Here is a 23,363-nt window from a genome sequence, read left to right on the forward strand (position 1 = left end):
AACATATATTTTTAAGTTACAAATTATGCTTTCTATTTTTCACTGCCAGGCTTCAAAAGTCATTAGGGATTTCTACAGACCAACTTATTGCCTTGTAATAGTATATTTACCCTACAAGCCACACAAATGCAGTCAATTGATTTTCAGCCAAAGTATTAAATCAATTCAATGGGGAAAGAAAACTCTTTTTAAAAAATGGTGTTGTTGGGCTTCCCTGGTGGCGCAGTGGTTGAGAGTCCGCCTGCCGATGCAGGGGACACGGGTTCGTGCCCCGGTCCGGGAAGATCCCACATGCCGCGGAGCGGCTGGGCCCGTGAGCCATGGCCGCTGAGCCTGCGCGTCCGGAGCCTGTGCTCCGCAACGGGAGAGGCCACAACAGTGAGAGGCCCGCCTACCACAAAAAAAAAAAAAAAAATGGTGTTGTGGGCTTCCCTGGTGGCGCAGTGGTTAATAATCCGTCTGCCAATGCAGGGTACATGGGTTCGAGCCCTGGTCAGGAAAGATCCCACATGCCGCGAAGCAACTAAGCCTGTGAGCCACAACTACTGAGCCTGCGCTCTGGAGCCTGCGAGCCACAACTACTGAAGCCTATGCGCCTAGAGTCCGTGCTCCGCAACAAGAGACACCACTGCAATGAGAAGCCTGCGCACCACCAACAAAGAGTAGCCCCCGCTCACCGCAACTAAATAAAGCCCACGCGCAGCAATGAAGACTCAACACAGCCAAAAATAAATAAATTAATTAATTTTTTAAAAATGGTGTTGGAACAATTAGATTTCCATATGGCAAACAAAAAACCTGACCCTTCATTTCTCACTGTGTACACAAAAATCAATTCAAAATGAATCAAACACCTAAATGTAAAAGCCAGAACCATAAAGCTTCTAGAAAAACGTATCAGAGAACATTTTCAAGGCCATGGAATAGGTAAAGATTTCTTGGACAGGACACAAAAAGGATTAACCCATTGATAAACTGGATTTCAAAAATTTAAAGAATTTCTGCTCATTAAAAGACTCCACTAAAAAAATAAAGAAGTAAGCCACAGATTAGCAAAAAATATTTGCCAAACACATACGTAACAAAGGACTTGTATGCAGAAGAAATCCTACAAATCGATGAAAAAATGAACAACTTGATTTTTTTAAATGTCAAAGGACTTTGATTGCTTCACACAAAAGATACAGGAAAAGTCAATAAGCACATGAAAAGGTACTCCGTATCATTAGTTATCAGGCATATGCAAACTAAAACCACTGCTGAGATACTCAAAATACTTGCTAGAATGGCAAAGAAAAAAAAAACTGACAATCCCAAAGTTTGGAGAGGATATGGAGCAAATACAACTCTCATACATTGTTGGTGGCAGTGTAAAATAGTACAGTCTCTTTGGAAAACTGACGTTTTCTTCTAAAGTTAAACATATATCAACTCAATGACACAGCAATTCCACTCGTAGATATTTACCCAAGAAAATGAAAACATACGTCCACAAAAAACGTTCTCAGCAGTCCTAATTCATCTTAGCCCCACATTGGTAATAAACCCAAATGTTTATGAATGAGATTAGATAAACAAATTATGGTATAGGCATACAATGGAATACAGAAAAGCAGTAAAAATGAATGAACTACTAATATATGCAACAACATGTGTGAATCTTAAAAATATTATGTTGAGTGAAAGATGTTAGGCACATACACCAAAAAACCCCCCATACTGTAGGATTCCATTTATTTGAGGTACAGGAACAGGCAAACCTTACTTATTAATGACAGTAGTCAGAAGTGGTAGCGTGGTGGTTGGCAGGTTGGGGTGTGGAGGAGAGAGGTGTGGAACCGACCAGAAAGGGGCACCAGGAAACAAATGATGGTGGAAATACTCTATATCTTGTGTTGCATTGTGGTTACATGGGGATATATTTGTCACAACTCATCAAACTGAATACTTAGCATCTGTTCATTTAATTGTATGTAAATTATACCTCAATTTTTAACCACCATAAGTGGTGTCTAAGGGTATAGAACAACCTACTTGCACCCTGCGGATTTCATCTATAATCAAATTAAATGGACATGTGTGAATTAAAAGTCTCTTTCCTTTAAAACAAAACAAAAACCGTGTAAGAATACTTTTGGTACCAATACAGTTGGCCCTCTGTATCTAAGCATCCTCAGATTCAACCAACCATTGATCTATTAAAAAAAAAAAAGAAAATACCAAAATGTTCCAAAACATAAAACTAGAATTTGCTGCACACCAGTGACTATTTATAGTTTTACATTGTATTAACAACTATTTACATAGCATTTACATTGTATTAGGTATTTTAAGTAATCTAGAGATGATATAAAGCATATGAGAGGATGTATGTTATATGCCATTTTATATAAGGGGCTTGAGCATGCGCGTATTAGGTATCCATAGGGGTCCTGGAACCACACCCACACCCCCACCCGTGCACGCGCGCACACACGCACACACACGCACGCACGCGCACACAAACACACACACAGAGGTACTGAGGGATGACTGTATGGAGAAAATGGCTGAAGCCAAGCTAAGGCCAATGATCTACTAAGTCTCGGCACTTGCTGAGGATCTGAAGAGGGCACTTTTCCCTAGCCAACATCACACTGGATGAGCTGCTGAGCTGTGGGTGTTAGGCAAGTCCTCACCACTCACGAACAACTCATACTAAGGAAGTGAGGGTTCAGAAAGGAGTTCTTCTCCGGTATCGCCGTAGGCAGGTGAAGTTAATGATGGCTATAAGTGAGAAATAATGTGTAACAGTTTGTGGTTGTAGCTGTACAGGTTGGGCAATAAGGTTAGCACACCACAAGGGTGGCTAGCTCAGCTCCCACCCCCCCCCACACCCCATAACCAGCCCACAGCTGGAACTCCCCAGCAGCAGCAGGCTTTGAGAGCTGTGCACCCTTAGGGCATCCCTCCTCAGACTTTGCCGCAGGCCTCTGGCCCCTCAGACACATTGCAAGGGGCCAGTACCAAGGGGCTTGTTTGGGAATTAGATTTTTCTGAGGATGAATTTTTTCAGTAATTGTATCTTAATATAAAATACGCTAAAATAAAGCATTGTGGCCAGTGATGAGGCCAGGACCCTAGTTATTGAGTTGGGCCCTCAATCAATCTTCCTATCTTTCTTCCTTCCTTTCCTTTCCTTCCCTTCCCTTCCCTTCCCTTCCCTTCCCTTCCCTTCCGTTCCCTTCCTTCCTCCCTCCCTCCCTTCCTATTTATGTATTTATTTATTTATTTATCGTGCCATGTCGCTTGCAGGATCTTAGTTCTCCAACCAGGGATTGAACCCGTGCCCTCTGTGTTGAAAGCACAGAGTCCTAACCACTGGACAGCCAGGGAATTCCCCAAACTATTTTTTTTTAATTTATTTATTTTTATTTTTGGCTGCGTTGGGTCTTTGTTGCTACGCACGGGCTTTCTCTAGTTGTAGTGAGCAGGGGTTACTCTTGGTTGCAGCGCATGGGCTTCTCATTGTGGTGGCTTCTCTTGTTGCGGAGCACAGGCTCTAGGCGCGCGGGCTTCAGTAGTTGCGGCACGCGGGCTCAGTAGTTGTGGTTCGTGGGCTCTAGAGTGCAGGCTCAGTAGTTGTGGCACACGGGCTTAGCTGCTCCGCGGCATGTGGGATCTTCCCAGACCAGGGCTCGAACCCATGTCTCCTGCATTGGTAGGCGGATTCTGAACCACTAAGACACTAGGGAAGTCCCCCAATTTATTTTTAAAACAGATTGTGACATTAGCTGTGTTTCGTCCTACCTCTCTGGCCATTTCTCTGCTAGTTTCTCCTGATAACGACTGTGGTAACCATTGCTCCTGGCTCATGACTGATGATCCTATTCAGTCTCATGGCTTTAAATACTATCTATTCTCTGACAACTCCGAAAGTTATCAGCCAGGTCCTCTTCCTTGAGCTCCAGGCTAGTATAAACAACCGCCCATCTGATGTACATTTCGACTTCATGTCCAGAACTAAACTCCTGATGTTTCTCCCCACCAAACTCTCTCTTCCCACAATGGCTTCATCTCAGGAACTGATAACACAAATTTTCCAACTGTTCAAATCAAAACCTTGGAGTAGTCTTTGATCCTTCTTCTCTCACACTTCTCACCTGATCCATAAAAACAAGTTTTGCTGGCTCTCTACCTTCAAAATGCATCCTGTATCCAAGCACTTCCTACTACTCTATTGCCACCACCTTAGTTCAAGTCACTATCACCTCTCTCCAGTGTTACTATGACAGCCCACCTGGTCTCCCAGATTCTACCCTGCCCCTTCCCATGCTCCCCAATCTATTGTCAACAAAGCACTGTGAGTGACGCAATTAAAATGTAAGTCAGATCAAGCCACTCCCCTGCCCGAAGGTGCCACAAGCTTCCCATCTCTCTTATAATAAAAGCCAAGGTTCTTCCCCTGACCTACAAAAGGCCCTATGTGATCTGTCTGCACCCTATCCTCTTTCTGACCTTATACCCAATTTCTCTTCCCCTTGCTCACTCTGCTCCAGCCACAGTGGTTCACTGCTGTATGTATCTCAAACATACCAGGTATGTCTCTGTCTCAGGGCCTTTGCGCTGGCTGTTCCCTCTACTGTACAGATGATATCAATTTGGCTTACTCATTCCCTCACTTCCTTCAGGTCTCTACTCAAATGCTGTCTTATCAGAAACAGGTTTATCTTCCCATTGTTGGTCTCATCCTACCACCCCTGCTAGAAAGCATGCTCCTTGAGGAAAGGGAATTTTTTGTCAGTTTTGTTCACTGCTATACCCCCAAGTTCCTAGAACAAGGCCTGATATGTAGTGGGTGCTCAGTAAATATTTGCTGAAAAAAATGAAAGATATCAGACCTTGCTTCTGCGTAGTTAATCAATAAACAAAAACGTATATACTGAACTCATCAAAACTGTATATAATTCTGTATGATCTTGGGATATGTTCACAAATGTAATAAAGAGAGTACTTACATTGTTAATTAAATAAATAGTCTGGGGCAGAATCTGGTTTAATGGTTTAGGAAAGAAAGCATCATATAACAGAATAGCTCTGTCTGCCAATTGGGATTAGGAAAATGAGCTGATGCTCTCAGTCTTAAGCTACAACTTGACCTGTCAAGAGGGGCCCTCACCCAGAACTGTCTCTCCAACTACCACCACTCCTCTACATGACATGACTCAAGCTTATCAGTTAGCTCAGACCCCTTGTAGTCAAGTTTCCTCTCTCTAACAGAGAAGCACACTGTAAATCAAGCCTTGGGACTTCCCCGGTGGCGCGCAGTGGTTAAGAATCCACCTGTCGGGCTTCCCTGGTGGCGCAGTGGTTGAGAGTCCGCCTGCCGATGCAGGGGACACGGGTTCGTGCCCCGGTCCGGGAAGATCCCACATGCCGTGGAGCAACTAAGTCCGTGAGCCACAACTACCGAAGCCCGCACGCCTAGAGCCCATGCTCCAAAACAAGAGAAGCCACCGCAATGAGAAGCCCGCACACCGCAACGAAGAGTAGCCCCCATTTGCCGCAACTAGAGAAAGCCCGTGTGCAGCAACAAAGACCCAATGCAGCCATAAATAAATACATAAATAAATAAGTAAGTAAATAAATAATCAATCGAGGCTTGCAGGACCACAGTGATCCAGCACTTAGGGGCTATGTTCAGTCAAATGCCAACAGACAATCCTGAAGGGAAAGTAAGTGATAGTGGACTCAAACAAGTGATAGTGATTCAAACCTAACCGGTTCCTAAGGAACCACTCTGGCTGCAGTGAAGCCTTCCTGCCCCCACAGCCAGTCCATCCCTACAACCCATCAATTGGACATCTTAATGCCCCTTGAATTCATCCACTGCTCTGGTTCCCTGAACAGACATCGAGTGAGTCTCGATGGAAATGGACCTGACCATTTTCTTCCCCAGCCTCTAAGTGACCCTAAGATAAAGCCCAAATTCCTTCACGGGCTCTCCCCAGTGTGGGTTGGGCCTTTTCCCATCTCTCCACCTTACCACTTTCTCCTTTACACTGCACTCAGCATGCTAGCAACTACCAAATCTAACTCTTTCAGTCCTGCTCTGAGATTCTGGTCCAAACTGTTTGCTCTGCCTGAAAGAATCTTTTCTTTTTCTTATTTCCTCAGGATAACTCCTTCTCAGATCTGTTAGGGCTCCAGTTAAATACCACTTCTTCAGAAAAGCTGTGCCTGAGCTTTGGCTTTCACAGTGCCCGTCACACTTCACTGGGATCTGTCATGGGATCTCTGTCACTGTCACTGGGATCTGCCCATCTCACACTTTGCTGTCACCAGGACAGAGCAGTGTATGAAGCTGAGTAGGTGCTGCTGCGTAATGATTGAGGAATGAGCATATGAATGAATAAGTACGAGAACAGATGAATCAAGAAGTCAGGTCAAAGCCTTTGTGGTAGCTGCACTGACTAGAAGGCAACAGTTTTTCCTGCTCAAGTTCTTCTTTTCCTTCCTATTTTATTTTTTTTTTTAAGATTTAATTCTATTTATTTTTGGCTGTGTTGGGTCTTTGTTGCTACGTGCCGGCTTTCTCTAGTTGTGGCGAGCTGGGGCTACTCTTTGTTGCGGTGCTCAGGCTTCTCCTTGCAGTGGCTTCTCTTGTTGAGGAGCACGGGCTCTAGAAGCACTGGCCTCAGTAGTTGCAGCACACGGGCTCAGTAGTTGTGGCACGCAGGCTTAGTTGCTCCACGGAATGTGGGATCTTCCCAGACCAGGAATCGAACCCGTGTCCCCTGCATTGGCAGGCAAATTCTTATCCACTGTGCCACCAGGGAAGTCCCTCCTTCCTACTGTAAATAAAATATGTTCTAAAATCTTTAAGAATATAAGCTTCTTTGTTGTTTTTTTTTTTTGGCCACACCACAGGGCTTGCAGGATCTTAGTTCCCTGCCCAGGGATTGAACCCAAGCCCCAGCAGTGAAAGCGCCGAGTCCTAACCACTGGACCACCAGCGAATTCCCTGAATATAAGCTTCTCTGAATGATGCTCCAGAACTGATACGTGGAACATTACCATAGGAGGGGGGTGCCATGACGTAACATCCAGTTGCAAAGGAATCTATAACATAAGAGCATAATTCTTGAGCATGGTAAAGGAGATAAAATTAAAACGTAAAGGTCAATTTTAAGCTCAATCCTCCTTTTGCAAAACCCAGGAAACTGGTAGGGAAATAAGTAGCCTTCCATGTGGCCTTCACCATCAGTCATGTACCAAGAACTAATTAGAAAGGTATGTCCAACTGTCCCCCAGCCCTCCTTTGGGTCTCCCAACACCTGGAATCGAGACACTGTGGTAGACAGGCTGCCACTGGGTGGACAGCAGTGCTGGACCCAAGAGGGAAGACAACCACACCTCATCACCCGAGCCTGAGCAGGAACCAGGGGAAGTATGCAACTTGAGTTCTGAACTGCATGTTCACAGCAGAGGGACTACCTGCAGTTCAGTTAGAGCTCCCCATGAACCAGCTTGTACTTATAGTCTGAAAGGGTAACACTGCTTTCTGAAGGACTGCTTTCAGATAAATGTGAAAGTGTTTCTTTACCTACATGTATGTTTCCATTGAAAAATAAAAGCCAAACAAAACAAACAGGCATTGAGTTTTACGCATGAGTTATGACAAATACTTTGGTCCCTGGGTTTCAACGATCCAAAGGCTCTGTGGCAAGGTTTAGTTTTTCTATGATTTGTTTATTTTAAGTGTCTTACACTGACTCAGTGACACAGAGATCGCTGCCTTCTCACTGACAGCAAAAACACAAACAGGACCAAGGAAAGAAATGCTATTCCCCCATTTCTACAAGCTGACACGGAGGTAAACTGTTAGGCAGCCACCAGAGAGCAGGAGAGCATACCCAGCCCTAGCCAAAGATGCCAGTTCCTCATCTCTGCACTACCCTCCACACAGTGTCCTAGGAGGGACACTAATGAAAGGCCTAATGACCTGCCTAATGAGGTGTAACTACACAATGTACAAAAGGGTCAGCTAAATTGGGTCATAAAGGAGAAGTAAATTTAACACCCACAGAGGTATCTGGATAATTATTAGATCTGAAAGTTAGTTTCAGCTGATGATTACAGTAAGAAAAAGTACTTATCTACCAGCTGTATTAATTCCTTATTGCTTTTGAAAGTCTGGCAGTAGCAAGATTATTTTTTCAAAGATTGCCTTAACAATGAGTTCTAGACTGACATCAACCTGAAAATTCCATCCTCAGCCCTACTCTCTCACAGAGCAATTTTATCTAATCCTTCAACTTCACTCTGACCTCCACGCAAACGTCCTTAACTGGCTCTATACTTCTAAGTGTCTACTGGAAATCCCACCCGAGAGACCTACCAGCTTCTCCCAACCCAAAATCATCTTTCCTCTCCTTCTCCTGTGCTCCCTCACTCCACTTAATGGTACAATATCCAGTCACCAGAGTTCTTTCCTCATTCGTTCCCTAATATTTGTAAGGGCAACAATGAGTCAGGCATTATGCCAGAAGGTGGGGCACAGAGCAGTGATCCCGACAGGTCAGGTTCCTGGAGCTTAGTTTCCATTTCTTGCTACACCCACTGTTGAATACCAAGGAATAATTTGACAGAGGAACACAATGAGTGGCAGGCATGTGACAAAGACTCTGCCTTTGCTGAGGTAAAGCACACTTGGCTGTGATGCATGTGAAGTAGCCAACCCTAGAGTGAGGTATATTACATACTTTGGTTTTACCTGTAATCCCAAGAAAAGGATGAGTTTTTAATTATAATAATAAAACATTTTTCAATGTGCAAACCTAATTTACTAAGGTTTCCTTTGTGTTTTCCACACTCTATATGGATACAAGCATCCTGTCGCTATGAAAATGGCTATTTCTATGGCAGCAAGAGACCCTTTAGAGAATTACCTGTCTGCCTTCCTTCAGATTTTGGATGTAGGATGTTCTTAGGGCACCCCAGAACACAACAACCCTGACCGGTGTTCTCTAACTCTGTTATATGGCCTCTGGTCACCAGGAAGGTTGAGTAGTTCTCCAGTGACTGGACATGCCTGGTGCCCTTCACAAACATCTCAACTTGTATGCGGAAAACTGCTTACCAACTAGGCCATGATCATGCTCAGCTGTGTTAAACCTGAGATATAAAATAATCTAATCTCAGGACAGTCTTTGCCATAACACCCCCTTTTTCCTGTTTTCCTTTTGGTTAATGTGTAATGAAGGAGGCCGGTTATAAAATACAGGGTGTATATGGGATATGCCCACCTGAAAATAGCCATTCATTTTAGTATTTTAGAATTTTCTGAGTATTGTTTAAATGATGCTCAATGTCTTACCTCACTATTGAGACTCTAAGCTCTTTCAGGACCAAGACTGTATTAAGGAGATAACAGCTCCCTGAAACTTAACACGTCAAGGTATTTGGTAACACTCCTATAATAATTTGGAAATTACTTGAAGGCATTTAAATGTTCTTTGGACAACAATCTTAGCATATCAGGAATATTAAGCAGTGAAGGAAGGAGAAACAAAGACAAAAATTTTAAAAGAATAACTACTACGATCAGGAGCAAGCCTTCGGTTGGGGGAACCAAAACAGCCGTTTAAGCACAATGATTTAGCTTCGAAAATAAGATCAGATAAGAAATACTATGTTCAATCATTTCCCCCATTGCTTCAAAAAGCAAGCTATGTCCCCTTAGCACCTGGCACAGGAATATGAGTGCAAAAGGCTGAAAAGTAACAGGAAGTACAGCTGATCTCTCTACCATCCCCCATTTCCCTGACAATGAGAGGATGCCTGGATGACAAACACACATCTCACAGGCTCCCAGAGCCACCCCCAGAGAGGCCCCTCTGAGATGATAACCATTTCCTAGCAGGAACCATCACCAAGCTACAGAAACCATTAACCACGTGGAACATCCTAAAATGTGCTTTGAGATGCTATAATACAAAACCATCCATCAACAAGCACCAAAAGAGACCTTAAGAGTCAAAACTATTCATCAACGAGCACCAAAAGAAATAGCAGTCTTAGAAAGCAGCATAAGATCTGTACAGTCACCTTTCAAATACGTACATGTAAATTCATTATCCTAGGTAACGGCACTACTGTTTGGTTCATGACACCTGAGTTAATTAGGAAACATCAGTGCTGCCCCGTCCCTGCCACCGTTCTCCCTCCACCACTTTTAATACAGTCAGAGAGCAAGAAGGCGTGAAGGCTCGCAGAGAGAAAACAAGTTCAGTATCATTCTTTACACAAGCAAGAAACTTTCAGGAGGGGTTTGTTGGTTTGTTTGTTTTAATATTTACTCATTACAGAAAATTACTATGTGTTCTTTTTATGTTCCTTTTTGCTAAGTTTTTACATCTGTTTGATGTACTTGTAATCCAACTGTATTCACAACTTTGTATTCTGATTTTTTTTCACTTACTATTTTGATATGCATTTTTCATGTCGTCACAGACAGTTTTTAAGGGTTACGTGGTATTTTACTGACTACATGAACCAGCTTTTCCTTTCTCTAGTGTTAGGCACCTATGTCATTTTCCAATTTTCTGTTATAACCATTATACAGGTTAAGAAATTATGGCCCAGAAATTACATGATTTGCCTAACATTATCATTCTAAGCAAAATATAATCGTGAAAGTAAATAATAAAGATTTTGAGGTTGTAAAGTGATATGGTAAATCTCAAAGCCAAGTAGAAGCATTTCCGGTTGTATTTTGGGATTATCTATTCTCATGAGAAATTGAGAGCTGACAGTTTGAGAGGAGCAGAGTTATCCCAGGCCAGAAAGGAAGACTGTGCTCAGTACTTAGTTCCCATTCCTCAAAGCCTTCGTTCCTAATCTTTCATAGTAGAAGACAGATAGGAACCATTACAGAAGCAGCTTCTGGGAATGGCTCAGAGAGGTGGTGGGGAGACTGAGGTATCCCCACAGCAATTCCTGGCAATCCTGGGTCCCAAAGAGTGTGGCATTTTGTCACTGGCAACCTTGAAAACCGACAGTACTTAGGACAAAGGCACTACTTGCAATTCCCCTTCTAAGAGCAGGAACTAAAGAACACGTGTTAAGGGTAGGGTTTGAGTGTATTTAAGTAATGCAGGAACATTCACCTCTTCCTTCTTAATGTTTAATCCTATTTTCTAAGTGTTCATTCCCATCATCACGAAAAAGAAATATTTACTCCATTTCTCATTTCCTTTGTCTGGGTTTAAAGACATGGTACTTTAATGAGTTCATTCCTGACCTAATGGCTAATTCATAAGTGAATGTTAGCGTGCTGGGTAGTCTTACTGTGTTCATGTTTTTCTCAGCATCTTTTATCATTCTGACTTTCATGAGCCCAAACTTATTTCAGCTATCTTTCATTCCCCACTCTTAAAAACACCTGACATCTAAATTTTCAAGTAATTTGGACTTTTAGGCTGTCCTGAAGTTTACTAATACAAAGCTGCTTTTATTTGTATGTAAGAAAAATAATGTCCTATTACTATACTGTAAACGAATTCTCAAATATAGCAAAACAACCAATTTTTTTCTAGACACTGTCCAATTCTAATAGTGGATTTATCCTAGAATTGGACCTCCTATTATAAAAACACACAAGTGACTTGTTAGGCATCAGAAGAGCTCTTCTGCTTCTGAGTGAGTGGTCGCTGATTCCTGTGTTTTCCGAACACCAACTCTGTATTACAACTTCCTACATGAGATCACGCTGTGTGCCCATTTTATTTCTCCTCTTATTGTATAACTAGAAAAGCAGTTCAGTGAAAGTAAATCCTGCTAGCATTACTGGTTTATCTGGTAAGTTGGCCTGTTAAATACTGTTGATTACTTTACTACAGGCCAGGTTTGATAACTGCGCTCAGCTGTCCCACAAAATGGAATAGATGTTAGGTAATTATTTGTCAAAGGTCTCATTGCCATAGCAATGAAGAAACACTTTGAGAGTGTGCGCATCTTTCTCCTCTGAAAACAAGTGTCTTTCTGATTAGAGGGGCAAAAATAATGCACACAAATCCATGGGGCACACTCACCACATTTAAGCACTATTTTCTCCAAATGCTCATTCAAGGAAGTATTTGCACTGACATTCAAAGTACCCTCCCACCCCCTATCCAGTGCCACAGATGGTAATTGCTCCCTTCCATCTACTTTGATTTTGGCCTACTTGTCTGTCTTCTATCTGGGCCAATGCTAAAGTAATGAGGGTTTCTACACAGAATACAATAATTTTCATAAAGCTTTTCTGACAGGATTTGGTTAACAGTGCCAACGTTCCCCCACAGATTACGTATCCTTCTGATAATACCCCATTATTTCTTGAGGTATTTATACAAATATTTCCAGAGATGGAAGAAAAGTCAATAAAATGCAAAGCCGCAATTGCCATAGTTATGGACACAGGAAGAACAAAGCTTTCTTCCTTAAACTAATTTTACCTATTAACATCATCATACTTTCAATGCATCTTCTCTTATCACTCTGAGGGGTAAAAAAAACAACAACCCTGCAGCAAAGTCAGATACACAGTGATAATTAGTTTTATCAAGCTAGCAACAAACTGACTTCAATGATTAGAATCAGGGACCATCTTTTAAAAATCACACACTCCTTTTCCCCATATTACAAACATTTATGTCTTTTGGGGGAGTACTTATTTTTTCATTGCTAATCCTACTACGAACGGGTTCTAGTATTACTATAGAAATCACATATTTGCATTTTCCCAACAAATAAAAATAACAGATCAGATCCAGACCAATCATTCCATAGGAAAGGTATAGAACAACCAGGTGGTAAGAGAAAGTCTCTCACAATAGAATCTTTAGCTGTAAAATGGTGGGGGTGGGGTGGGTGTCTACCAATAGTACTGTCTGCTGAAAATTTTCAGCTCTTGGTACAGATAAATTCTCTAAACTCCTAGTCCAAAAGCAATAACTTTTTCACATTTTCTGTAAAATGGATGGCCTTAAAACTCTTGTTCCCTGGTGTAGCTTTTCAGAAGGAAATGAGTTTCCTTATCAAGAATGTATCTAGGGGCTTCCCTGGTGGCGCAGTGGTTGAGAATCCGCCTGCCAATGCAGGGGACGAGGGTTTGATCCCTGGTCCCGGAAGATCCCACATGCCGCGGAGCAACTGAGCCCGTGCGCCACAACTACTGAGCCTGCGCTCTAGAGCCCATGAGCCACAACTACTGAGCCCACGTGCCACAACTATTGAAGCCTGTGCACCTAGAGCCCGTGCTCCGCAACAAGAGAAGCCACCGCAATGAGAAGCCCGCCTACCACAACGAAGAGGAGCCCCTGCTCTCTGCAACTAGAGAAAGCCCGTGCCCAGCAACGAAGACCCAACGGCAGCCAAAAATAAATAAATAAGAATGTATCTAGATTTCCTGACTACCATCTTCTCCATATCTCTCCACATCACAATAATGCATTAAGTGTCTTTTCTAATTTAAACAGTTGTTCCATTCACCTGAAGATCACAGACTCGGGGCTCTTCCTTCTGAGACCTCTGTGCCCCATAGCTTACAAAGGTCCTCTGCCCTGTGCGACCAGTTTCTGGATACTAAAAGCCACCTACTTCCTTCCTCGTGTGTCTTGCCCTCAGCATGACACTGTGGGAACAATGAACAAAAATAAGGTTTATAACCTTCCTTGGTATCTATCCAAGGCAGCTTTAAACTTTTCTACTCCTGTCTTGTTCTTTACATGCTGCTGTAAACTCTTCACACCACCATTCACAAGTCCTGATCTCCCGGCCCCCTCTTCCTCCCTCACCATTCATCTGATAATGCCTTGAGAATACTTCACCTCACCTTTTGTCTTCGCAAGTCCATCTGCTTCCTTCTTGAGCTTCAAAGGTAGACCAGGCCCAGGGAGATCTGGCCAGTGGACACTCCGGGACTGGCAGAGCCACCGCACCTTCTGGAGTGTCCCTTCTCCCACCTGCCACCTGAACGCTCTTTTCTTAAAGATTTATCCCCCAAAAGTACCATCTCATTCTGAAAGACGATGGACCAGCTACCCCACGAGCCCTTTGTCTGAGGTTCCCATACCTCACATTCTTATCCACAAAGCGTCGGTCCTCACACAGGTAGGGGGTTCTGCTCGGCACAGGGCGGGGGAGCCTAGGTTTTCGCGTCCGGTAAAGGGATGGGTTATGGCCGAGGTCCTTCCAGGAGCCAAAATTCTAAAATCCTACGACCAAACTTGCAGGTCCTATTTCTGAGGCGGGAGGACGAACTCTGGAGCGACCCCCGAACTCCGAGCCCGCGCTGGCTGTTAGAACGGCCCCCTCCAGCCCCAGCTCTGCGTATCCCCGCCTCCGACCTCGGGCGCCGAGCCGCGGAGGAGGCCCGGCAGGCGCCCGCTCGCCGCCGCGCCATGCCCTTCTTCATCCTCACCCGCCGTCGCCGGCCGCCTCTCACCTGGCAAACTGGCATGCCCCGCCCTGCGCCGCACCGGAGACCAAGGGTCTGGACGGGTCTCGGCGGCCACCAGCCCTCCTTGAGGAAGGCTGGCGGGGACACACGGGCCCCAGAATCTAGCGCGCAGCCACCGGGAACGCGCCGCCTGGTTTCTAAGGAACCGGGGTCTGGAAAGGGAGGGGCGGGACGGCGGGAGGTCCGCGCATGCTCCCTGACGGGGGTGGACCACCGCAGGGAGGGGCCTGGCCGAGAGCTGCGCATGCTCGCTGGTTGGGGGCGGAGGTTAAGCAGTCTGGCTGGAAGCCCTGGTCATTCGTTTCCGGCGGTGGAGGCTGCAGACGGAGAGGTTTCCCAGCCTAGGCTTCTTTCCGGTCTGTCGCCCGGCAGCAAGAGCGAGGAGGGTCTGAGTAGTGTGGTGGGCATTGGTTGTCCCAGAAAGAAGGAAGGTCTGCTGCTGGATAACGATGTATCTTTGCGGAACGACAGTTCTCTCGAATTCGCCGGACTTCGCGGCTTTCTGATGACTCGCTTTTTCGTGCCTGTCTGGGGTGCTCTTCTGGATGTTCTTTGGTTGTTCCTTACAAGTCAGTGCTTTTCAAGACTGTGACCTCAGTCCTCCTGATCTCTTTACTGGAACCTAGTTCCCCCCAAATAAACACCACTTTGTAACGAGAGTACCCTTTGTTTCACCAACTGTCCGCTAGAGCAGCGAAATAAACCGGTAAGCCTTAGTGTAAAACAGGCTATGTTGGAAATGTGTCTGGAGGGAAATGAATTTACTGTGGCTCTACTTATGGAACCAGACATTTGTGCTTAATCTAATACTCCACTTTTCCCTCTACACTAGCTTTTCCCTGAGAGTCCTGTAAAATGCCCCTGAGGGAAGCATTCTATAGTAATGTAAGTTTGGAAAATGCTGGGTTAAGCTACACATCTTAACACAGGATTTTTAGAGCTTTCAATTAGTGGGTGATGTTCACTGTGAGCATCCATGACAGTTTTCATTATTTACTGGGTCACAGAACCCTTTTCCAGTTCCAGGAAACCTGTCTCTCTGAGATAGATTTATATGCTCTCCAGCAAACCTCCTCACTCCAGTGACTTTTAGCCACCACCCATTCCCTTCTGTTCCCTGTATTATCTTGTGGATAATATATCCCTATATTATCCATCCTTACACCCCAACAAAAAGCCTGCAGTTACCTTGTCTCTTGCTACCCCGATCTCCCTCACATCCGGTCACTCATCCTGTGGTGCTAACATCCCCTAAATATTTCTCAAACCTGCCTTCTTGTGTTTGGCCTTGTCCTTCTAGATGGTTTCTTTGCTTCTAGTCTTGTCTCCAGGTGGACAGCAGCATAATCTATTTTATGCCTCCTCTGCTTAAAACCCTGGTGCCTTGGGAGCAGAGGAGGCAGCTTGAGGCAGGAGCAGGCCAGTCACACTAGGGAGCATCCTCATGGAGGCAGGGTGGTCATATGTACTGTGTCCCTAGGTGCCAAGCCCTGCCCTGTGCATGCTGTAATCCTCTGTCACATGGGGAAGCAGGATTAACATGTTAAGAATGGGGAAAATGAAGCTGAGAAAGGTTAATTTTCTGGGGTCACCCAAACTGGGATTTTGAGCATGAGCTCTTTTCCTCAGACTGAAAGGAAGCTAACCTTAATACCCCTCAGAAGAGCTGTGACCAGTGTTTGGAGCGAGCGTATTTAGAATGCATTAAAATCTTAATTTGAGGAGAAGAGGTCCTATGGCCCACCTTTTTGTATTTGCTACTTTTTCTTTGTCTCAGATGAAAGCTGTTTCGCGGGAGAGAATCAAAGCTTTAAGTATCTATGCTCTTTGGGGTCTTGCAAAAAGTCTTGAGAATCCTTGAGACACCAGGGGCCTAGGCACTCGACAAGTAGACTGGGAAGGGGCCAAGCCCTCCAGGACGGCTGTGCCACATCAAGGGTGCCAATCCCGGTAAGACTCACAACAGAGACCAGACACTCGTGACTACTCATGGATGTGTATTTTAATAAAAATAATTCTGTCAAAATACAACAGGAGTTTTTTCATCTCTCAAGTACAATTTAATAGGATGTTTTGTGTTAGAATTCTCTCTAAACCCTCCCACACCCACAAGTTTCATGCTAATGCCAAGTATCAACTTGCGAGGACAAAGGCAGAACCAGTGTGCACGATGTGGAGGACGTCTGTGTCAGCTGTAGTTACTAATGGAGGAAAACCCAATGCAAAGAGGCGGCGCCTGAGGCAGCCAGAGTCCACAATCTGGCCACAGGTCCGTGTGCACGGGGCTGGTGGTCAAGTAGGGCTCTCCTGCCCAGCTGCCACACAGTGTGCATACCTGAGTTGTGAGCGACCAAAGGAACTTTCAGCTCTGACAGGTCTCTGCCTCATCTTCTTTGTGCTTGCTTAAGGGGTAGGAAGGTGCTGGGAGGCTGGGCAGTCCCCGCTTCTCCATCTCTTGGTGTCCCTGTTCTGCCGGCCGACACCCAGCCACAGACCCATGTAGGTGAGGAATAGGGGTTCTGGCTTTCTTTGCATGTCTGCCAGTTTCTGCTCTGGAAGGAGCGACCATTTGGTGAAGCAAGAGGAAAAGGTAAGTAGGGAAGGCTGCTCCCCGAGGGCTGAACAACCCAACAGAGCCAGGTCTTCTTCCTGCCTCCTTGGTTCAAGTTCAGCTCTTCACTGGGACTCCTCCCAGGTGCCTTCCCCACTCTCGGCTCCCGGAAGCAGGCTGGCAGGACTGGGTGTGCATAAGGGGCTCCTCGGGCTGGCAGGCAGGCCTGGACTGTCAGCAAGACAGTGGGCTCAAGCAGCTTGAGTTTGGACCTCTCCACGGCTTGTGGGGCAAAGGCTTATGTCCCAAAGGTATGCTGTCCAACTGGGACAGAAAGCCCCTCTGGAGAGGAACAGAGTAAACAACTTGGACTCAGCTGAAACAGTGAGATAAGGCACAGAAAATGGGGAGGTGGCCATGGGTACTGAGTATGAGGCAGGCGGACACCCAACCCCAAGCAGCACACAGCTGTCCTGAGCCCTCCTGGGCTGCTCAGCTGCTCTACAACCCAAGCCCAGGCACCCATCCCCATCCCTGACACACCCCTGAAGGTACCAGCTGCGCAGACACTGCTGGAGGCCTCGCCAGCCTAACCCCTCACCCGCCATTCAGCTTTAGGACTAAACAGTGTTGTCCAATCCTCAGGAATGAGGTTAGTCCCAGTTCTGCCCTAATTTCTTGTGTGACTTTGGCCAAGTCACTTAATCTCCTGGGCCTGTTTCCTTATCTATAAAAGGAGAGGACTGTTGGAGTAGATGTTCTCTGAACTTCGTTCCAGTTGCAAAAGCCTCTGGTTTTAATTCCCAATCCTGCTTGCTTCTGACCATTTTAAGAGCCTGATGTTTCCAACTTCTTGGTTTGGAAGCTAGGCATCCCCAAGTTTGCACAGGATGAATTTCCTTTACAGACAGGACAACACTCCCCTGATGTGTTGCAGTCTCTGGGATGCCAGCTGGGGCCCTAGTAGGGACCAAGAAAAAAGCAGCAGCCTACAGGATCATGTCCCAGGGCAGAATTCTGGGAGAGCACAGGGCCACTGGGCCCATCACCAGCAGTTAGTCCAACTCAGTCATTTCTCTTGTTGTCCAGCTGTAGGCCCAGCGAGTCCTGGTGGGCACTGAATATCTCAGGCCACACCAACCATTCCTGAATCCACTGATGGAAAGCAGAAGCTTGGCCAGCCCAGATCCAGGCAGGGACTGGAAGCTCGACTTCTGACCTTGCCCCTTTGCAGGGGCTGCTTGGGTACTCCCTCCCACTGTGAGGCCGATGGGGAAATCCCAGCCCATCCTGGTGCTCCTCTGGGAGGCCTCTTCCCTTTCTTCCTCCTGGGCAGTCTGTCCTCTCCACAGATGGCCGGCCTAAGTCCTGGCAGCATCGTAACCCTTCCTCTCCTGATTCCCTGATGGCAGTACCGGGACTGTTTCCGACCCACGAGCTGTGAGGATCCGTCTGACATGGACGGTGGGACATTTGTAAAGCCCATGAGGTCCTTTCCTCTGGCCAGCAAATATTCTTAACAGTCTTTCCTAAGAGTGGCCGGGGCCAAACTGCAAAGGAGCTGCCTGGCACAGCTACAGTGAGGCATGGCCTAGGGGGTCAAGGGTTCCATCCAATCCAGCGACTGGCAGCCCAAAAATCTGTCTCCACAAGGCTTGGCTTTCCAACAGAAAGCATCAATTCCATCAGAGCTGTGCAGAGACGGTGAAGATCCAGGCAGGAAAAAGGCAGCCCCTGTACTCAAGGGCCTCTGTCCTGGGTATGGAGACTTCCTCCCTGCAGCCTGACACTCAGCAGCTCTCAGGCAATCAATTTAGAGTAAATGAATTATTTGGCCATCTTAACAACAAAGACAGGCAGGATGTTGAAAAGGGAAGAGAGAGAGAGAGGCAAGGCAGGCAGTGAGAGGCAGGGTAGAACGGTAGATAGCGTGCTAGCCAAGGACCCTCTAACTCCCTTGCTCTGCTGTGTAGCCCTGGGCCAATTCATCTCTTCTTTGGACCTGGGCCCTGCAGTTCTCTGCTCAGTTCAGCTCTCAGGGGCCTAGGGACCCACACCTCTCAGATGCTGCAAACCAGCTTAGCCTGACCTGCCCACTATGTGGCCCCCAAAGCCTACTGGGCTTCCCTAGGCTGCAGCTGGGCCTGTGGCTCAACAAAGGGGAAGCCTGAAATAAACGAATCACTTGGCTGAGGTGACAGAGATGATTCTTTTTAAATGAGTTGGACTCAAAAACGTATGGTGTCTGGACAGCTTCACCCAAGAGGTGCTGGACCACTAACACTACGATAAATACTGTGTCTTTTTTTAATATATATATTTATATATATATATAATCTCATTTTTTTTACTTATGAAAATAATAAGCTATCACCAACTTGGATAGGCTTCACCACTAAATTAGCAGAAACCAGCTCAGCACAAACTCTCCAGAGATAAATACTGGTGGCTCAGTCGGGGGTGGGGGGGAAGATTAAAAAACCCCAACCTCTCCTCAAAACAAACCCCTTCTTTCAAAATAGAAGTAACCAGACAATACTGTGTCATAGGCCGCTGCACATGAAGGGGGGAGAGAGAGAGACTGAGGGTGGGAGAAAAAGAAAGGAAGGAAGGGAAGGAAGGAGAGGAACGGGGGAGGCCAGGCAGGAGGAGTGGACTCTGCCCATGGCTTCCAGGTCCCTGCACCAGGTGCCGATGGAGGGCAGGGCTGCTCCAGCCCTGGGGCCGAGGGAGGGCCAGGTGGGGCCAGACAGTGTGGTCAGCTAGTGCAAGTAGTCGTCGACTCTGGCAAAGGAGCAAGATCCCAGGCCCGCTCGGGCCATGAGCCGTAGACATTCAGATGCCTGGCCCAAGGCGAGCATCAGAGGGGGCTGCTTTGGCAGGTTCTGAGACTCTGTGGAGAAGAGACAAGGCCTGGTCACTGCCCTGCTCAGGGCTAAGCCCAGGTCAAAGTTCTCTTGGGAGCAGAAGGTGGGGGGAGTGGACAGAATCTCTTGGAACAGAGCGTTCATGTGTCTCTGTGTCACCAGGCCATGGCCCTGCCTGTGAATCTCAGCTTTCTTTAGAGCAATGAGCTAGCCAAGGCCCAGGGTCATAGTCTAGGGCCCATCATGATCTAGCCAGCCAACTCAGCTGGGCAGAGGGAGGTGAGGGTTTAGGTTCAGCCATGGGAGCCCAACAGTCCTATGGGTCACCAGAGAGCCTCTGGGCAGAGCTCACTGCCCAGATTTGGATAAACATCAGCAATTTCTAGGGAGGGGTGAAGGGGCCAACCTAGGTACTCATAGGCCAGCTTCTGTTTTTGTTAGATCCACTTACCTAAAATGGCGCTGTTGAGGGCAGCGCATACAGGCTCCCTCTGGATGGGGTCAAGCTGCTGGCCAACTGGGCAGCTCCAGGGGTCTGAGTACGCAAGCAGGCTAAAGGCATCCTAAAGGACAGGGCATTCTTGAAAGGACTATGGCACACACCACGCACCCCCTCCTCCATGGCTCCAGGGGGATACAGGGCCCTGCATGGTGCCCACGGAGAGCACAACATACCCTGACCGAAGGGTCAGGTAGGGCTGTGTCCTCCCCAGAACGTAGAGAGGGTGGGTGTACCCTGGATGTCCTGTTCCCCACTGCAGACTTGACTAGAGCCCGCTCTGTCCCATTGCTGCTGCCTGCCCCCAGTGCCCTCCCACAGTCACACTGCCCCACCACCAAATGGGGGCCCATTCTGTATGAGGGCCTGGCTTGTCCTGTACCTGCAGCATCTCTGTGTGGGCCAAATTCTTGCCGTATTCCCGGCCCAGCTGCTCACTCAGTGCCTGCAACTCACGGCCAAACAGGATAATCCTTTCTGTGGCCGCCTGATTGCCCCCGCAGAGCTGCCGCCGAGGATGCCCATCATCTGCACCCAGAGCCCAGCAAAGAACACATCAGGAGGATAAAGAGAGAAAGGGAGGACTAGGGTGGGGTCCCCAAAGAGAACACGACAAGAAGGACCTTGGCTGGGGGTAGGGTGGGGTGGTGCAGCTTCTGCTAGAGGCAAGTGAGGGCTGAGAGGAGCAGGTGGACCATCCGGAGCTGAGCTCCTCTTACGTCCACCTATAGCCCATGGTCTAGGAGTCAGACGGGACTCAAGTTTGCCCTCTTCCCACCCTCTGCAAGATGCAAGGGTGTTCATAAGGTGTCTGCTCTCACCAGCTCCCTCCAGCTACAAACGCTGGGAACTTGTTCTGGGCAGCAGGCTGAGGCCCTCCCACCTCAAGCACCGATTCATGATTGGCTAAGGAGGCAGTGGACCAGATCTGGATAGAGCTTCTCCAGCCACCAAAGCCTGCCCATCCCAACCGCCACAGAGGGGAGAGGACAACGGGACTGAGCAATGCCGCCTGTGGAACACCATGCAGGGGCATGGCCTTACCCATGCTGGACTCATCCGTCTGCAGGTCTTCATGCTTGTAGGCACCATTGACAATGCGTGTGGACATGCTCTCCAGCACACCATTGGGGTAATGTTCCGCCTCCATCTCCATCTCACTGTCGCTGTGGAGAAGGGTTGAGGTGGGAGTTAGCAAAGGGGATGTGACTGGAGCAGCCTGGTTGGGCCTCCATTTAGGCTTTAGCCGCAGTTGGCAGTGGGTAAACTGAGGCCCCCAAAGGGCATGAAAGGACAGCTCCCAGGCTTCCCAGGCTCTAATACTTGGGCCCTACTGTGACACCAGCCATCCCAGAGGCTTGTTATCTCACTCCCACTCTGGTCCCCATGCTGCCTCTGTGACCATCCCCACCCTGGCCCTCCTCTGAGTTGATACACCCCTTCTACACACCCCCTGACCCCCAATGACCAGGGCAGGTAAGTCCTGATAGGCATCTCTGGAAGCCAAACCCAGGTCAGCCCTGTAGCATGCTGGAAGGCTACTGAAAGCCACCTACAGTCTGCAACCTAAAAACCCTGCCTGCCCAACCTGGCTGACCACAAGCTAAGCCCAGTAAAAGCTCCTTTAGTATAGACTCTGGGGGTTCTGAGAGGCCTGGTATTCTTGGAGGCAACCACATTCTCAGCGTCAGCGCCTCTGGAGAAAGACAGGGCCAAGGAAAGTGGCAGCTGAATCAAGAGTTGGACCAGAAGCTGGAGCCAATGCCAGGCCTGGTGGGTCAGCGGCTACTATTCCAGGCACAGACCTGGGATGGAGGTGGGGGTAAAGGGCAGGGTGGCGCTCAAAGGACAGGCTGCAGTGGGCGCAGAGCAGAAGGCAGGAGGAAGAAGCAGAGCAGAGCAGAACAGGCACCTGGTCTCCTGGTTACTGGTACTGCTGTGGGGCTGGGACTTGGTGGAATCTGTTGAGTTGGACTCGGAGTAATTGACTGAGGATGGAGATGAGGAGGACGAGGACGACGACGAGGAAGAGGAGGAGCTGGGCGGAGGGTATTTACTGTGGTTCTGTTTGCTCTTGGTGGAAGCGACACCATTGCTGCAGCTGGGACTATCTGCTCCTAAAAGCCGGGGGACAGTCAGAAGAGGAGGGGCAGCTTGCCATCAAGCAGGGCCCCAGGAATAACTACAGTGGTCCCACTTCCCTTCCCCCAATCCAGCAGCAAGCCTTGAGCCCATCCCAGGGAAGGGTGTATGGGTGGCCTTGCTTCTCCACACCAGTTCTTCCCAGAGCCCTCTGGAGAGTGGCTGACCTGTGTTGTGCATGTGGGAACTAGTGGGGCCGTGTCGGGGGCTGAGGCTTGGGGAGCCAGGGTAGCTGTCCTGGGACTTGGGGCTTCGGGAGCTCAAGCTGCGGACCTCACTGTCAGTCCCATTCACCATCTCCACAAACTGTCGGCACCTGCAGAAGGAGCAGAGCAGCAACGCTCTGGGCTTGGTCTGGGTTGTGTATGCCCACCACCAGCTGGGCTGTGGGGGACCTGACGGTGCCCCAAACTTACTTGAGCATGAAGAGCAGGTTGGGGTTGTGCTCCAGCAGCCCTGGGTAGAAGCGCTGTGTGGTCTCAATGGCCTCACCCACACGGCCCTCCAGCACCAGCTTCTGGATCTCTGCAGAGAGCAAGAATGCGGCAGTGAGTGAGGGGCCGCAGACCTTCCTCACAGCCACACGTCTACACACTGCCAGTCCCAAGCACGGACCAGCTGAGAGTCAGGTGGGCTGGCTCAGAGTGGCAAGCCCACTGAGATGCTCACAGAAGAGGCTGAAGAAACAACCTGGCCAACCAGCCCCACAACAGATCCTGGTTTCTGTCAAGTGTCAGGTAGTCCTCAAAGAATAAGAGGGGAAAATGGAGGGGGGTGCTCTTAGCCCAGAGGCAGCAGGTTGAATTTGGAGGCCTGCTC

General features: G+C 47.7%; 2 protein-coding genes across 5 annotated transcripts in view; both read right to left on the bottom strand.

Moving 5' to 3' along the window:
* Positions 1-14,621, bottom strand: part of GFOD2 (Gfo/Idh/MocA-like oxidoreductase domain containing 2) — a 37,527-nt gene extending 22,906 nt beyond the window's left edge. For 3 of the 4 annotated variants that reach the window (XM_059999078.1, XM_059999077.1, XM_059999080.1), the window contains exon 1: positions 14,471-14,621. The gene's annotated coding sequence lies outside the window, so the exon portion shown is untranslated. The other variant, XM_059999079.1, reaches the window with a different exon arrangement.
* A 1,851-nt stretch (positions 14,622-16,472) lies between these two features.
* RANBP10 (RAN binding protein 10) overlaps positions 16,473-23,363 on the bottom strand; it is a 66,413-nt gene continuing 59,522 nt past the window's right edge. Inside the window, exons 8-14 of the mRNA XM_060000806.1 lie at positions 22,961-23,069; positions 22,712-22,860; positions 22,315-22,519; positions 21,447-21,568; positions 20,785-20,930; positions 20,355-20,466; positions 16,473-19,929 (exon numbers count right to left, since the gene is read on the bottom strand). Coding sequence (XP_059856789.1) covers positions 19,799-19,929; positions 20,355-20,466; positions 20,785-20,930; positions 21,447-21,568; positions 22,315-22,519; positions 22,712-22,860; positions 22,961-23,069 — 974 coding nt within the window. The 3' untranslated portion in view covers positions 16,473-19,798. The remainder of the gene's footprint in view (positions 19,930-20,354; positions 20,467-20,784; positions 20,931-21,446; positions 21,569-22,314; positions 22,520-22,711; positions 22,861-22,960; positions 23,070-23,363) is intronic.

The sequence above is a fragment of the Delphinus delphis genome, chromosome 20, assembly GCF_949987515.2.
Source record: "Delphinus delphis chromosome 20, mDelDel1.2, whole genome shotgun sequence".
In the NCBI taxonomy this organism is placed as follows: Eukaryota; Metazoa; Chordata; class Mammalia; order Artiodactyla; family Delphinidae; genus Delphinus; species Delphinus delphis.